Genomic DNA, 13984 nt, shown 5'->3' with positions numbered 1-13984 from the left:
GGGGGGGGGGGGGGAGGGAGCAGGAAGGAGTTGGGGAAGATGGGGAGAACGAGGAGAAGGGGAGGAGGAAGAGAGGAGGAAAGGGAAGGGGAAAAAGAGGGAGAGGGGAGGAAAGGGAAGGGAGGAAGGGGGAAAAAAGAGGAGGGAGTGGGGAAAGGAGAAAAGGGGAGGAGGAGAAGGATGAGGGGAAGGGGTTGGAGAGAAAGGGGGAAAGAGGAGGAGGAGGATAGGAGGAGGAAGGGGTTGAGGAAAAGGGAAGGAGAGGAAGAGAAGGAAGGGTTTGGGAAGGATTGGGAGAGGAGTGGAGGGAAGGGAAGGGGGTAGAGGAGGAGGAGAGGATGAAGGGGGAAAGGGGAGGAGGACGAGATGGAGTGGAAGAGATTGAGGAGAAAGGGGAAAAGTGGAGGGGAGGAGGGGGATGCAGAGGAAGGGATGGGTAACGGGGCAGGGTGAGGATGATGGGGACACCGCTGTCACGCACGGTGTCTTGGGCAGCACCCAAGAAAGGCAGTGCTGGTGCCCAGCTGGGACTCCCCATGCCCCCACTCCTCCCTGTCTCCAGCTCCCTGGCCATCTGCAGCTCCTTGCTGCCAGTGCTGCTCCCTGGGGCGGCCCAGCTCCGTGCTGCTCTGCATGGCTGCATGCTGGGGATTGTGCTGGGGGGCCAGCACTGTGTGCGCCCCACAGCTACCCCACACATCCCTTCCGCCCCATGTAGGCCCCCCTCCTACCCTGCTAAACATTAACCCCATGCCCAGCGAGGCTTGTCTGAGAGCTGGTGCCCCCAAGGCCTCGCCCCATGCCTGGCCCAGGCACGTTTAGGGACACGTGCAGGGTGGCAGCGGCACCTGTGGCCTCTCAATCTACTCGAGGGAAAAGCAGCAGTGCCAGGGCTTGGGGTTATGGGGACAGGAAGGGCAGCGGGGCCTGGAAACAGGAGACACTGGTGGGAGCAGTTTGGCAGCGAGCAGTTTGGGAACATCATTAGGTTGTTGTTCAGCAATGATGATCAGCAGCTGTGAAGGGCAAACCTGGCAGGGAGCTCAGGAACGGGGGCCTGCGTGTGGGCCAGGACACAGGGATGTGAGGATGCCCAGCCCCACGGGACTGTGGGGCAGCAGTGACACTGCTGCCTGGGCTGGGGCTGGAGCTGAGAGGCAGTGTTGAGTGCAGGAGGAACGCTGCCAAGCCGAGCATTGCTCATCCCCTCGGTGGGACGCGGGGCGTCCGAGCAGAGCTGGCACATGGCAGCCAGGAGTGGGCTGTGCCCCGTCCCCCATCCCCACATCCCTCATCACCAACGCTGCAGGACACTCTTGGGAGGCTGTGATTGAGTGTGGTGATAAACCCACCCCATCAGATCTGCGGAGCTGTGTTTTGCTCCTGGCTTCTGTAAAGTTAATTGGGTTAGAGTTTCCAGGAAGAAATGAAGGAGAAAAACACTCTCCCGGTGTGTGGGGCCATTGAATGCTCTCTGGCGAGTTATAATTGCAAATCATGTTTTGAAATCGCATTAACCAATTATTCCTTGTTGTTGTTGTGCCCGGCTGCAGGACAGCGTGTGCATGGAGGAGAGCTGTGCCGGTCCCACCAGCAGGGCGGGCGGTGACACCTGGCACTGGGACCGGAGGCACCCGCTGCCTTGTCCCCAGCAAGAGAGATGTCCGAGGCTTTGTGCTTCAGAGGAGCCACGGGGCTGCAGGTGAAGCTGTTTCCTCAGCTGTGTGCTCCCACCACCACCATCTCAGCTGCAGGAAGGTCGGATGGCAGGAAGCAGAGCATGACCCCATCCAGCCCCCGGCGCCCAGTGCCCGTCCTTCATGGCTGAGGATGCTTGCAGCTGCCCCAGCCCCTGTCCTGGCCGCCCTCATCCAGCACCAGGCAGGGCTGGATCTCGGGGCCACTGATCCCATGCGTGGGCTTGTGCGCAGTGACACAGAGCACGAGGCTGAGGCCGCCTGGGAGTTGGGCATAGGGCAGCACTGGTGAGGGCAGATAGAGGGGGCAGAGTGCAGGTAATGGGGTGGTTCTGTGCTTCTGAGTCTGTTCAGTGATTCTCAGCCCAGGGGAGGCTCTGCAGAGACCTTACAGCAGCTCTTCCAGTACCTAAAAGGGCTAAAGGAAAGCCCTTGTCCTCTACGGAAAGGGAATATTTACAAGGGCATAGTCGGATAGAAAAAGGAGGAATGGCTTTGTACTAAAAGGTGGAGATCTAGGTGAGATGTTAGAAGTAAATTCAGAGGGTGGTGAGGCGCTGGCAGTGCTGCCAAGAGCTGTGGGTGCCATCCCTGGAGGTGCCCCAGGCCATGGAAGGGTCCTGGGCAGCCTGAGCTGGGGGACAGCCAGACCATGGCAGGGATGGGCCTGGGGGCTGTCAGGTTCTTCCCAGCCCAACCATGCTGTGATCCTATGATTCTATGATTCTATGATTCTATGATTACGGTTCTGTGTGCTCCAGTCCCAAGGCTCGGCGACTTTTCTCCCTTCTCACTGCTCCAATTTCCTGCAGAGCCCGGCTGGGCATGGCTCGAGTTCATCTGGAAGGAGAGGAGCAGAAGCACGGCATGACGGGGCGTAAGGGAAGGGATGACACCGCAGGGCTGTGGGGCTGAAGACCACCAGCCATATCTGTAAGTCACGGGGGTCTGAGCCCTGTCCCCATCCCATCCCCACCAGGCTCAGCCCGTGGCTGTGTTTGCGCTCAGGGCGGCAGCTCCTGCTGTGTTTACAGCCCCGTACGAGGCACGGTGCCACGTGGCTGCTGGGTGCCCGCCCTCGCTGGGGCGGGGAGGGTTAAACGGATGGAGCACAGAAGCTCTGGTTGTCCTGACCCCCCCGCGCCGAACCTGGCCGCTTCGCTCCAGCACGCCAGCCAGCGCTGGTTCAGCACTTACGCATGATGCTGTTATTAGAAATTAGTTAATGGATGTCTCCGACCGAATGAGAGCGGTGGCAACGGGCACATGGGGGGCAGGAACGGCCGCGGGTGCTCACGTGATGCGCAGCACCCACCCCAGTGCCGCCCTCGGGTGCTGGGGAGCGGGACGTGTGCGAGCGCGATGCTCGCTGGGGCCGCCGATCTGCTTCATAGGAGAGATGTATGGGACCTAACTGCAGCCCCTTAGGGCCGTGTGGGGCAGGCCTTGGGGCAGGCGAGGTGCCTTGTTGGTTGGTGGTGCTGCAGCCTGAGAGGTGTGTAAGGAAGAACCCCCCGAAGCAGGCAGGCCGCTGGGTGCGATGGCACAGGGACTGCCACCCATGGAGCCCCAACGCTGCAGTGCAGATCTCCCCCTGAGCAAAACCCCATGGCCACCAGCGGGGTGCAGTGCCAGCAAGCAGGGCTTTGAGCCCCGTGCAGTGCCTGGGACCCACACTAAGGGAAACAGCAGCCCCAGGCTCCTCGGGATGCCCTCAGAGCAGAGATGTCCTCGTTAGCGGCTCTTTTTGAGGGGACAAACCCCAACATTTCATCGGTAAAAGGTGCTCTCAGCACAAGCAGGGGAGCCTGGAGGGGTTCCGGGGGCACCGCACTGTCCCTCCCCCCTCTTTTCCCCCCGTTCTGGAGGCATCCGCATTTATGCCCCCCCGCCCCTCTCCGGTGCCCGCCCGTTCCCAGCCCTCGGGGTGGGGTAGCCGCGGTGGCCGTGCCCGGTGGCAGCGGGGCCGTGTGCTGCGTGCGCCTCCCCCTCGCCACCGGCCTCCCCGTAGGTCCGCGTTGACGCTGCGCGGAGATTGGGAGCCGTGGCACGAGGGGCGGGCCTGGGCTCCCGTTTAATCCCCGCTCTGTCGGGATTAGGGCCGGAGGAGACTCGGTAATCTGCCGGAGGCTCGGCACGCAGCTGGGGCTGGCAGCGAGGCAGCGCCGAGGGGACGGGCAGGTAGGTCCGGCGGGACTCACATCCCCGCGCTGTCCCCGCTTTCCCCCTGTCCCGTGCTGGGAGCGAAGGCTGCAATAGGTCCCCCCCTTCTCCGGGCCCCCCCCGGAGTCCCCTCGCCGTGCCACCTCCGCGCCGCTCACCTCCTCCTCCCCTAACTCCAAAAGTTCCTCCGGAGCCCCGAGCCGGGAATGCTGCAGAAGGAAGGAGCCGCTGGCCGCCTCCCCCCGGCGCGCTGCCCCACGGCACGCTGCCCCACAGCGCAGTCGCTCGCAGGTGGCACAGCCGGAGCAGCGCAGGGGCTGTTTGCTTTGCTTTGCCTTCCTCTTCCCTCTCCAGCTGCTGAAACCCTCCCACAACGTATAAAAAAATCCTGCGAATGCTCGTAAAGAGGCAGAGCTGCAGCCCTCGGGGGAGCCCCGCCGCCCCTCGCGTTTCTCAGCCCTCTTTGCTCTGCTGCAACCCCTCGCACTCCCCTCCCTATTTTTTTCCCTTCTTTTTTTTTTTTCTTTCTTTTATTTTCCACTTTAATTTTTAATCAGCCGTGCCAGCGATGTGTGTGTGTGTAAGTGCTGGAAAGCGCGGCGGTCGCATCGGGTGTCAGGGGCTCCCACGCGGTGGGGCCGTGTGCGCCGTGCGGGTATTTTTAGGGCAGAGCACAGCGCGGCCGTGACGTCTGCAGCGCTCCGTGTGTCTGCGGGATGGCAGGAGAGCTCCTGGGGAAAGAGAGGCACCGCCGTCGGGCTCCCATCTGCGGGCACACGGGGCGGCCCCGGGGCTGCGGGACTGCCGTGCCCACGCGGAGGAGGAGACGGGAATTTTCCATAGGCAACCGGATGGTGCCCGAGCTCGGCGGTCGCATCTGACGGCGCACGGGCTGTCGCTGCAGAGACGGTGTCCAGCTGCCCGCCGCGCCCCCCCAGCGGCGGATGGGGAGCGGTGTGGATGCTCGGGGGTGGCATCGGGGTGCTGCCGCCGCGGGGAGCCCGGCTCAGGTGCAAAGGTCCCGCAGCGCCCGGCTGCGCTGCAGCTGCATTCGCACTGGGGCCGTGGCCACGGCAAACAAACGGGCCCCGGCCGAGGCTGTTTTCCTTGGCGCAGGGGAACCGGGGGGAGGACTGGGATCCCACGGGCTCCTCGGACTGAGAAAACAGAGGCCCCTGCCCTCTGTTTTCTCGCCACGGGGTCCCGGCCACCCCCGCATCCGCAGCACCACAGGGTTGCTGACGCAGGGCTGAGGACAGCTGTGACCCTGGTGGATGGTGGTGCGTGTTTTTGGGTGCTGGATACTTGGTGGTACCCCATGAAGGTGTGTGTTAGGACACTGAGAGGTGTCATCCTTCCTAGGTGTGATGGAAAAGCTCAAATTGTGGTTTCAGGCAGTCTGCGTGTTTAATCTCTGCCACGTGCTTGGCACCTTTGTTCTGTGCCTCAGTTTCCCCATAGCCCTTCAGGGGAGGACATGCCAACTGTGCCACCCTCTGCTCGTGGTGCCACCACTGTCCCCATCACGTCTCCAACCCTGGCATGTCCACCACTGGAAAAGTGCTGTGCTCATCCCAGTAACGAGGCGAGCACCACTGCTTTGGAGAGCGTATGTGTGGCAAAGGGGCTTGGCTGGCTCAGAGGGGACCATGGCTGCCAGCATGATGGGGCTGCCCATGGCCACGGTGTCAGGACATTCAGAGAACATTCTGTCCTGGGGATCCTCTCCCTGTCCCGCATGGCCATGGGGCCACAGTGATGACAGTTGGGTCACGGCCAGGCCTGGGGCTGCAGGAGGTGTACCTTGGCTGACGTGCTGCTGGCCACTAGCGTGGTGTGCTGTCCCCCCCGCCCTTCGGCTGAGTGCCTGAGCTGGACTCCATGGTGCTGCTGGATGTCCCCTCTGTCCCCATCGCATCCCCAACCCCAGCATGTCCATCACTAGACTGTGGGGGGGGGGAGCTACCTCATGGTGGTCTCCTATCTCCTGAGGGTCTCCATATGGTGCCCATAGAGGGCCTCATCCCAGGAGAATGAGGGGTGGCTGTGCTTGCTGCGCCCATCCTGATGCAGCCCACAGTGCTGGGTGAGGCCGTGCTGTGTTGGGAGGTGGGAGCGCGGCACGTAGCTAAGAGCAGGGCAGGGTGCTAAATTTAGGAAGCCAGGTCAGGAGAAAAACACAGGTCTGTGTTGTGCTGGGCTGGGGGAGGGTGGCCGGCGGTGGCGTGAGGCTGGCACAGGGACCCCAGGCCATGCCAGCAGCCATGCCATCATTGTGCTGCTGTGCCTCCGAGGTGCTGCTGCCGTCACACTGAGCTGGGAACATGAGAGCACCGTGCTGACACCCGAGCAGCACAGGAGCCCGTGGGCACGGGGGGGGGGGGGTGTGCAGCCTCCATCCCAGTGCTGGGCTGCCAGCACTGTGGGGCAGCAGCTGCTGCTGCTTGGCGCTAAATCCGGATTACACCACTGGAGTGCTGCGTCCCCCACCCTGGTGCAGTGGATTAGCGGGTTGGGGTCTGGGCACTGCAGAGCTTTGGGGCTCAGGATGTCCCTGAGCTTTGGCCCCTGCGCATGAAGTGGCACTGAGACAGGGGCGGACGTGGCGTCATTGAGCTCGGTGTGGTGACAAGTGATGGCTGAGCCCACGGGACCTGATGGCACAGCGAAAGGCATCCCTGTGGGCACTGCTTCCCTGCAGCCCCCTGTCCCCGGGCGGTGTTGGTGCCCACAGGGTGCCCACCGCCCCGCTGTGGGCAGCCCTGCGAGGCCCCAGGCTGAGGGCCGCTGCCACACCATCTATTTGCTGTTCTACAGAACCTTATCACAAAGCAAACAGCGTCTGCGGGGGGCACGACCCATGCGTCACCGGTCCCTCGCCCCTTCCCCAGTGCCACCAGCAGAGACCAAAGGCCAGCAGGCGCAGAGGTGGCAGTGAGTGCCGCAGGGCTGTGCCAGCGCTGCCGGCGGGAGGAAGCCGGGGGCGACGCTCACAGCATGACAAATGGGGCCGGGTGTGCTGGGGGAGGCTGGCAGCCCCCGGACGTAGCCATAACCAGGAGGAGGAGGAGGGGGCTGCAGCGGGGGGCACGGGCACCTCACAGCTTGGCACTGGCACTGTAGATGGATATGGGGGGCCGGGCGAGGGATGTGCCGGCAGCGGTGGGAAGGCGCAGAGCTAACGGCAGCGCTGGGACGTGCTGGCAGCCCCGTCCGTGCCTGGATGCAGCCCAAGCTGAGGCCCAGTGGAGGGGATAAATCATCACCCAGCAGCCGCCTGCGGTTCCATCTCTTCCACCACGCGGCTCGGCCTTGCTGTCCTGGGGCCCTGCTGTGCCTCAGTTTCCCCACCTGGATAAGTGCCATGCAGAGGGGTGGCTCGGTGCCACATCCCACCTGTGGCTCAGCCCCGTCACCCCCTGGTGCTACTGGATGCTGCTGGGCTGTGTGTGGCCTGGAGTGACCCTTGGTCCCCAGGTGATTGGGACAGAGCGGTGATGTGACTCACAGGGTTAGGGGTGCTGCAGCCCTTCCCAGGTGTGCCTGGGGGCTGCTGTCCCCTGTGACCCCCCAACCTGGGGTCTCAGTACTGGGCAGAGCCACACACAGAGCCAGGCGGTACCCAGTACTGCTGCTCAACCCCAAGTGCTGGACCAAGAGCTAAAGGATGGGTGCAGCCCCCAATCCTCATGGGGACCTACATCAGTGGGGTGATGGGGAGGCTGCATCCTCCTGGGGCTGGGGATCATCCTGCATCCCACCCTGAAGGCAGCTGACTGTCTATCCCCATGATGGGGATCTGGCATGTGAACCCGTGGGTGGGGAGGACTCCCATCACAGGGTGGCAGGGACACAGAAGGTGGCAGGGGACAGCGGGGGGCAGTGGGGCCGTGGCCCGACTACGAGCCTGCCCCAGAAAGCAGCCCTGTGCTGTTTCCCAGCGGGGCGGGGAGGGCTGGGCGCGCACAGAGGCGGCTTTGTGCCGCTTGCCAAGGCGTCCCCGCTCGGCAGCCCGGCCGCCATCCCCTGCCAAGGACTCGTCTCACAGCCTTGCACTTTCCTGCTCCATCGGTGCCAGCCCTGACGTGCCCCTGAGCCCCTGCCGCAGCGCCCGGCAGCACCAGGGCTTCACACGGGGGTCCCTGGGCTCTCTGCCCCATCCCACACGCCGGTGCTGGGAGGCAAGGTGCTGCAGGAGGCTGAAAGCTCACAGGGGACGCACGGGGGTCCCATCCCCGCTGTTCCCAGTGCTGCCCTGCTGACGAGGACCCCTCTGCCAGGCCCTGCAGCTCCCACCCGGAGCCGGACCCCACGCCTCGCCACGCCACGAGGAGCCCTGAGCCTGCCATGGAGGGCCCGGAGCTGCCCGTCCAGGCTGAGATGGTGGAGCTGGTGCCCAACGGGAAGCACGCGGCTGCACTTGGCACCACCACCATCCCCTCGCTGCCTGGTGACAGGTAGAGGCTTAGGGACAAGCGCCTTCTTCAGCTGGGGCTGGGCATCAGGCTGGTCAGCCAGTCCTCTGCTTGGGACTGGGGGCTCTGGGGTCAGCGGGCTTGGGACGCTTGGGGTGCTCACGGTTCTCGGGATGCTTGGGACACATGGGACACTTGGGGTGCTTGGGTCACTTGGAATGCTTGAGGCACTTGGAGAACCTGGGGCACGGGTTCTTGTGGTGCGTCAGGTGCTTGGGATACTCAGGGTGCTTGGGGGCATTCAGGGTGCTTGGGGGCACTCAGGGTGCTTGGGGGCACTTGGGACACTCAGGATGCTTGGGGATACTCAGGGTGCTTGAGAGCTCAGAACGCTCAGGGTTCTTGGAGCACGTGGGATGCTCAGGGGGCTTGAGGTTCTTTAGGCACTTGGGACACTTGGGCTCCTTGGAGCACTCAGGCTGCTTGGGGCACTTGGAGCACGTGGGGGTACTTGGGGTGCTCATGACACTCAGGGTTCTTGGGACGCTTGGGGTGATTGCAGTGCTTGGGGAGATACAAGGCACTTTGAAAGCTTGGAAGTCCTGGGGTGCTCAGAGCACCTGGAGAGACTTGGGAATCTCTGGGATCTTGGGATGCTGGGCTTGCTCGTGGCACTTAGAATGCTCAGCATGCTCAGGGGCTTGGGGCACACATGGGGTTCTCAGGGTGCTGATGGGGCTTGGGGCATTGAGAAAATTGGAGAACTGCTCTTGGGGCTGAGGGTGCTTGGGGTGCCCTGGGGAGCTGGGTGCTGTGGGGTGCTGCTGGGAGGGCTGCATCCAGCCCAGCTCCACTCAGTCCAGCTGCCCTGCTCCTCCCTGTGCACCCAGGTTTGATGAGAACCAGTGTGGTGCAGAGATGGAAGAGTTCCTGCCCCATGGCACTGAGAAGAAGCAGACGCACTTCACTGATGTGAGTGGCAGTGCAGGACCCCCTGGCTGCCCCCTGGCAGCATCTCCTCCTTTTGTCACCTTCCCCTCTTTGTCACACAGTTCGAAGGCAAGACGTCGTTCGGGATGTCTGTCTTCAACCTGAGCAATGCCATCATGGGCAGTGGCATCCTGGGGCTGGCCTACGCCATGGCCAACACTGGCATCATCCTCTTCCTGTGAGTGCTGCCAAGACATGGGGCTCATGGTGACATGGGGACTGACGTCCCCCGGGTGCCGAGGTGCCCGAGGAGCGGCTGGTGACAGCGCTGTCCCCTCGCAGCTTCCTGCTGACGGCCGTGGCTCTGCTATCCAGCTACTCCATCCACCTGCTGTTGAAATCCTCAGGCATCGTGGGTGAGTGCAATGCCCCCCCTGCCCTGACACCCCCGTCTCACCTCCCAGCCCTCACCCCTGTGTCCCCATCCCACAGGCATCCGTGCCTATGAGCAGTTAGGTTTCCGAGCCTTCGGCACACCAGGCAAGCTGGCTGCGGCCATCGCCATCACTCTGCAGAACATCGGAGGTGAGAACAAGGTGTGGGATGTGGAGGAGATGTGGGGACGTGTGGCAGCCCCCCACCACGCTGCCCTCCTCTGCCCGCAGCCATGTCCAGCTACCTGTACATCGTCAAGTCTGAGGTGCCGCTGGTCATCCAGACCTTCCTCAACCTGGAGGAGAAGACCACGTGAGTGTCACCCACCCCGTCCTCCTCCCATCACATCCCTGCCCTGGATTCCGCTCCAGCTGTGCAGCCTCTGGCAGGGATTAATGGCATTAAAGCCACTGCTATTTTTGATCACTGTCAGTGCTGAATAAGCCCCCAGGCGGGATTAGTCCGAGATGAACTTCCAATCCCTGCCCCTCACTTCCTGCCGGGATCAGCCCACCTGTTCCTCCTCCTGCAGGGCACATTGCCCCAGAGGTGCTGGCATGGGGATCCCAGGCATGCTGGCACCAGAGGACCCTGGGGGTGTGAACACAGAGATCTCTGCAGCTTCAGGAGATGCCCCTTCCCTGGAACATCTGCTCAGAGGTGCAGAGATGCTGGCCTTGGGGTCCCATAGCCGAGAGGTCCAGTACCAGATGATGCCATCTCAATCGCCTGGAGATGCCATCTCACATGTCCCCAGGGATGCTGGTGCAGGGATGCTCCATGGCCTAAAGGGGATGCCTACATCCCTGGGCACACTGGCTCAGGGGACCAGAAGTGCCAGGCCAAGGATTTCAGGGGTGCCAGCCCTGCAGAGGGCACAGGGGTCCTCCGAAGCTCCCACTCTACATTGGGTATGAGCATGCCCTTGTCTCTGCTTCCAGGGATTGGTACCTGAATGGGAACTACCTGGTAATCCTGGTCTCTGTCACCATCATCCTGCCTCTGGCCCTGATGAAGCAGCTGGGTAAGTGGGGGCGTGGGTGGACATGGGACTGCAGGGGGCTGTGCCCATTGCTCTTCTCTCCCCCCCAGGCTACCTGGGCTACGCCAGTGGCTTCTCACTCAGCTGCATGGTCTTTTTCCTCATCTCGGTGAGCACAGGGCGGGGGTGTCGCTGTGTGAGGGGGCACCCAGAGCCCCCCACTGACAGAGCATCCCCCCCCCAGGTCATCTACAAGAAATTCCAAATCCCCTGCCCGCTGCCTGAGCAAGGGGGGAACATCAGCAGTGGCACTAATGTCACTTTGGGCGGCGAGCACTGGGATGGCCCCGCAGCCCCACTGCCCACTGAGGTGGGGGCCTGCACCCCCAGCTTCTTCACCCTCAACTCCCAGGTAGGTTTTTTTCCACGTGAGGTGAGGGCTCCCAGGAGGCACGGGCAATGGGTTCCCAGCATTCATTTGCACGTTCTGCAGACAGCGTACACCATCCCCATCATGGCCTTCGCCTTCGTGTGTCACCCTGAGGTGCTGCCCATCTACACGGAGCTGAAGGAGTGAGTGGTGGTGAGGCTGGGGGGCTGCGAGTGGGAGGGCCGTGCTGACACCCATTTCCTGCAGCCCCTCCAAGAAGAAGATGCAGTGCATCTCCAACATCTCCATCACCGTCATGTACCTCATGTACTTCCTGGCCGCCCTCTTTGGCTACCTCACGTTCTACGGTGAGCTGTGGGGACAGGGGCATGGGGATGCGGTGGGGACAACCATGGGGAGGTGGTGGCACAGGTGCTGACCCACATCCCTGGTGCTACAGGGCGCGTGGAGTCAGAGCTGCTGCACACCTACAGCCGGGTGGACCCCTTTGACGTGCTGATCCTCTGCGTGCGGGTGGCTGTGCTGACAGCTGTGACACTCACTGTCCCCATCGTCCTCTTCCCGGTGAGTGTCCCCTTGGGGGCACACATGGGTCACCCTGTTGCCAGCTCTGCTCATCTCCAAGCAGTGAAAGGGGAAACTGAGGCAGCAGTGGGACGGTGTCCTGGGGACAGGATGGGGATGGGAAGGTCTAAGAGGCACCGATAGCCCTGCAGGGATGGGAGGCTCTGAGGATAGTGTGTGACATGTCCCTGTCCCCGTCCCCAGGTGCGCCGTGCTATCCAGCAGATGCTGTTCCAAGGCAAGAACTTCAGCTGGATCCGCCACGTCGCCATCGCCGTGATCCTGCTGACCTTCATCAACCTCCTGGTCATTTTTGCCCCCTCCATCCTCGGCATCTTCGGGTTGATTGGTGAGTGGCAGTGCTGCCCCGTCCCTGTCACCCAGCTGTCCCCCAGGGCTCACTCTGCCCACTCATCCCTTCCTGCTTTAGGTGCCACCTCTGCCCCCTGCCTCATCTTCATCTTCCCGGCCATCTTCTACATCCGCATCAGTCCCAAGGACAAGGAGCCCCTGCGCTCCACCCCCAAAATCCTGGTAAGCCCTAGGCCTCCACCCCAGGCTGCGGGGACTGCACTGCTGTTCCTGAGGGGTGAAATGGGGGGTGTGGGGATAAAGGCACAGGGGCAAGGGAGGGATGGGGTCTCCTGGGTTCTCAGTGGGGGGCACTGCGGCCCCTCCTGCTCCCCATGGGGCAGTGGGCAGCCCCCACCCTGTGCTCTGTCTCCCTCAGGCTGCCTGCTTCGCCCTCCTCGGGGTGCTCTTCATGATCATGAGCCTCAGCTTCATCATCACCGATTGGGCCACAGGAGGGGGCCGGAGTGGCGGCAGCCACTAGCCACCCTGGTTGCCCACCCTGACTCCCCCCCCCATCCCCACCAGGACCCCACGGGGCTCCCACCTTCGCCGCCTGCCCTTTTGCCTGAGGGGACACATGGGGGACCCCAGCCCGTGCCCACCCCTCCTGGCTCCGCGCTTCAGTTTCCCCATCTGTGCAATGGGAGACCAGCGCTTCCCTACCTCACCGGGGGCCAAAGGGGACGTGGCCAACGTGGCCCACAGGCACCCACTTGTCCTCAGCCGGCCCCAAGTCCTGACGGCAGCGTCTGCGGGGCTGGTGGCCAGCACCTCAGCAGTGCCCGTGCCACCCCCATGTGCTCCGCTGTCTCCACCCCCTGACTGCCAGCTCCCCGCTGCCCCATCCCGCTGGCACATGGTGCCCGGGGGAAGGCTGGTCCCGGTGCCAGCGGGTGGGAACCTGGCGATCCAGGGACCAGCTTGGGGAAGGTGAGATGTGCCAGGGCTGTGTGCCACCAGCACTGGGGTGGGTGGGTGCACCATAGAGGTGCTGGTGTGGGGCACGGAGGTGCCTGGGGCGGCACCGCTTGGGCTGTGAGATGGAGGGGGTGTGGGATGCGCGCTCCCCGACACCAGGGTGATGGGCACAACCCGGCCCCGCTGTCCTGCCACCACCCACCTGTCTGTCCGTCCATGCCAGGGGCAGCTCCCAGCCATGCCAAGAGCCTGGCCACGGGGACGCGAGCAGGCGGTGAGGGGGGCCGGGAGCTCGCCAAGTAAATAAGAGACGTATTTTTATATGGGGGTGGTGGAGGCTGGGACGCTTTTTATAAATACTGTATATAAGAGTAGTTCTTTTTTAATGTGTTGGGGGGCTCCCGGGAGGTCTGCATCGTGTGCGGGATCGGGGAGGCTCTCGCCGTGTCACCCCGACGTCCCCGCACCGAGCTGTCCCACGGCCCCCCCCCCGCCGCGCCGTTAAGTTATATGTGGGGATGAGCGCCGTGCAGGAGGAGCGCGACCGAGCAGATCCGTCAGAGTAACAATAAAGGATAAAAATGTGAGACGTGCCCGGTGTGGGGCGGGGCTGGGGGGGACCGCGGGGACAACGCGGACGCGGGGATGGCGCCGGGCTCTGCGGGCACACGGCGGCGCTGCGTCCCCGCCGACGGCCGCCCGGTGCCGGCAGCGGAGAGGGGAGGGAGAGCGGGGCGGGCCGCTTTCGGGTGCCCCCGGGGCACCGATCCGATGCGCTGCTCCCACTCCCCAATTAGTACCGGTGCCCCGAGCCCCTTCGTAAGAGTATCCCGTGTCTCCTTCCCGAGGCAGGCCCCGTGTCCACACCCCGCGAGCGTTCAGTGTCCCGTCCCGCGGGGGTCCGAGAGCTGCAGCCGTGTAGCAGGGTGGCCTGGGGACGATGCTGGGGCTGAGAGCGGGGACAAACCGCCAGCAAGGATGGTAACAAAGTGGGTTTCAGATTCATGGCTCTAGGAAATGGGGTGCAATGGGGAGCTCAGCCTGGCGCCAGTGCTCCAAGCAGAGTGGGGACACTGGTGGTGGCTCGATGGGATGTGACAAGAAGAGCTACGGTAGGGCAGGGACAGGAAAGCTT

General features: G+C 63.4%; 1 protein-coding gene and 1 long non-coding RNA gene across 2 annotated transcripts; one reads left to right on the top strand and one right to left on the bottom strand.

Annotated features, from left to right (window-relative positions):
- Positions 1–1482: 1482 nt before the first annotated feature.
- LOC122171131 lies at positions 1483–4166 on the bottom strand. The gene is made up of 2 exons (XR_006171912.1): positions 4019–4166; positions 1483–2537 (listed from the first exon to the last, which is right to left on the bottom strand). It is a non-coding gene; the product is annotated as an uncharacterized LOC122171131 (long non-coding RNA).
- SLC38A3 (solute carrier family 38 member 3) lies at positions 2572–13436 on the top strand. The gene is made up of 16 exons (XM_042838504.1): positions 2572–2630; positions 8141–8317; positions 9166–9247; positions 9328–9443; positions 9548–9621; positions 9698–9790; positions 9871–9952; positions 10582–10664; positions 10733–10791; positions 10867–11034; positions 11116–11195; positions 11260–11360; positions 11453–11577; positions 11782–11926; positions 12008–12111; positions 12308–13436. The coding sequence occupies exons 1-16, from the start codon at positions 2587–2589 to the stop codon at positions 12410–12412; spliced, it is 1638 nt and encodes a 545-aa protein (XP_042694438.1). The 5' UTR covers positions 2572–2586; the 3' UTR covers positions 12413–13436.
- Positions 13437–13984: the final 548 nt, after the last annotated feature.

Source organism: Centrocercus urophasianus, unplaced genomic scaffold (genome assembly GCF_019232065.1).
Source record: "Centrocercus urophasianus isolate 14NV4802_14NV808 unplaced genomic scaffold, USGS_Curo_1.0 seq_815, whole genome shotgun sequence".
Taxonomy (NCBI): Eukaryota; Metazoa; Chordata; class Aves; order Galliformes; family Phasianidae; genus Centrocercus; species Centrocercus urophasianus.
This window is presented reverse-complemented; position numbering and strand designations above follow the sequence as displayed.

Excerpts from the sequence above, each read along its gene's own strand:
- SLC38A3 (XM_042838504.1), top strand. The coding sequence starts at position 2,587 with ATGACACCGCAGGGCTGTGGGGCTGAAGACCACCAGCCATATCT. Across the intron at positions 8,318-9,165 it reads CCCTCGCTGCCTGGTGACAG|GTTTGATGAGAACCAGTGTG; the intron begins GTAGAGGCTTAG and ends CTGTGCACCCAG. Across the intron at positions 11,927-12,007 it reads CGGCATCTTCGGGTTGATTG|GTGCCACCTCTGCCCCCTGC; the intron begins GTGAGTGGCAGT and ends TTCCTGCTTTAG.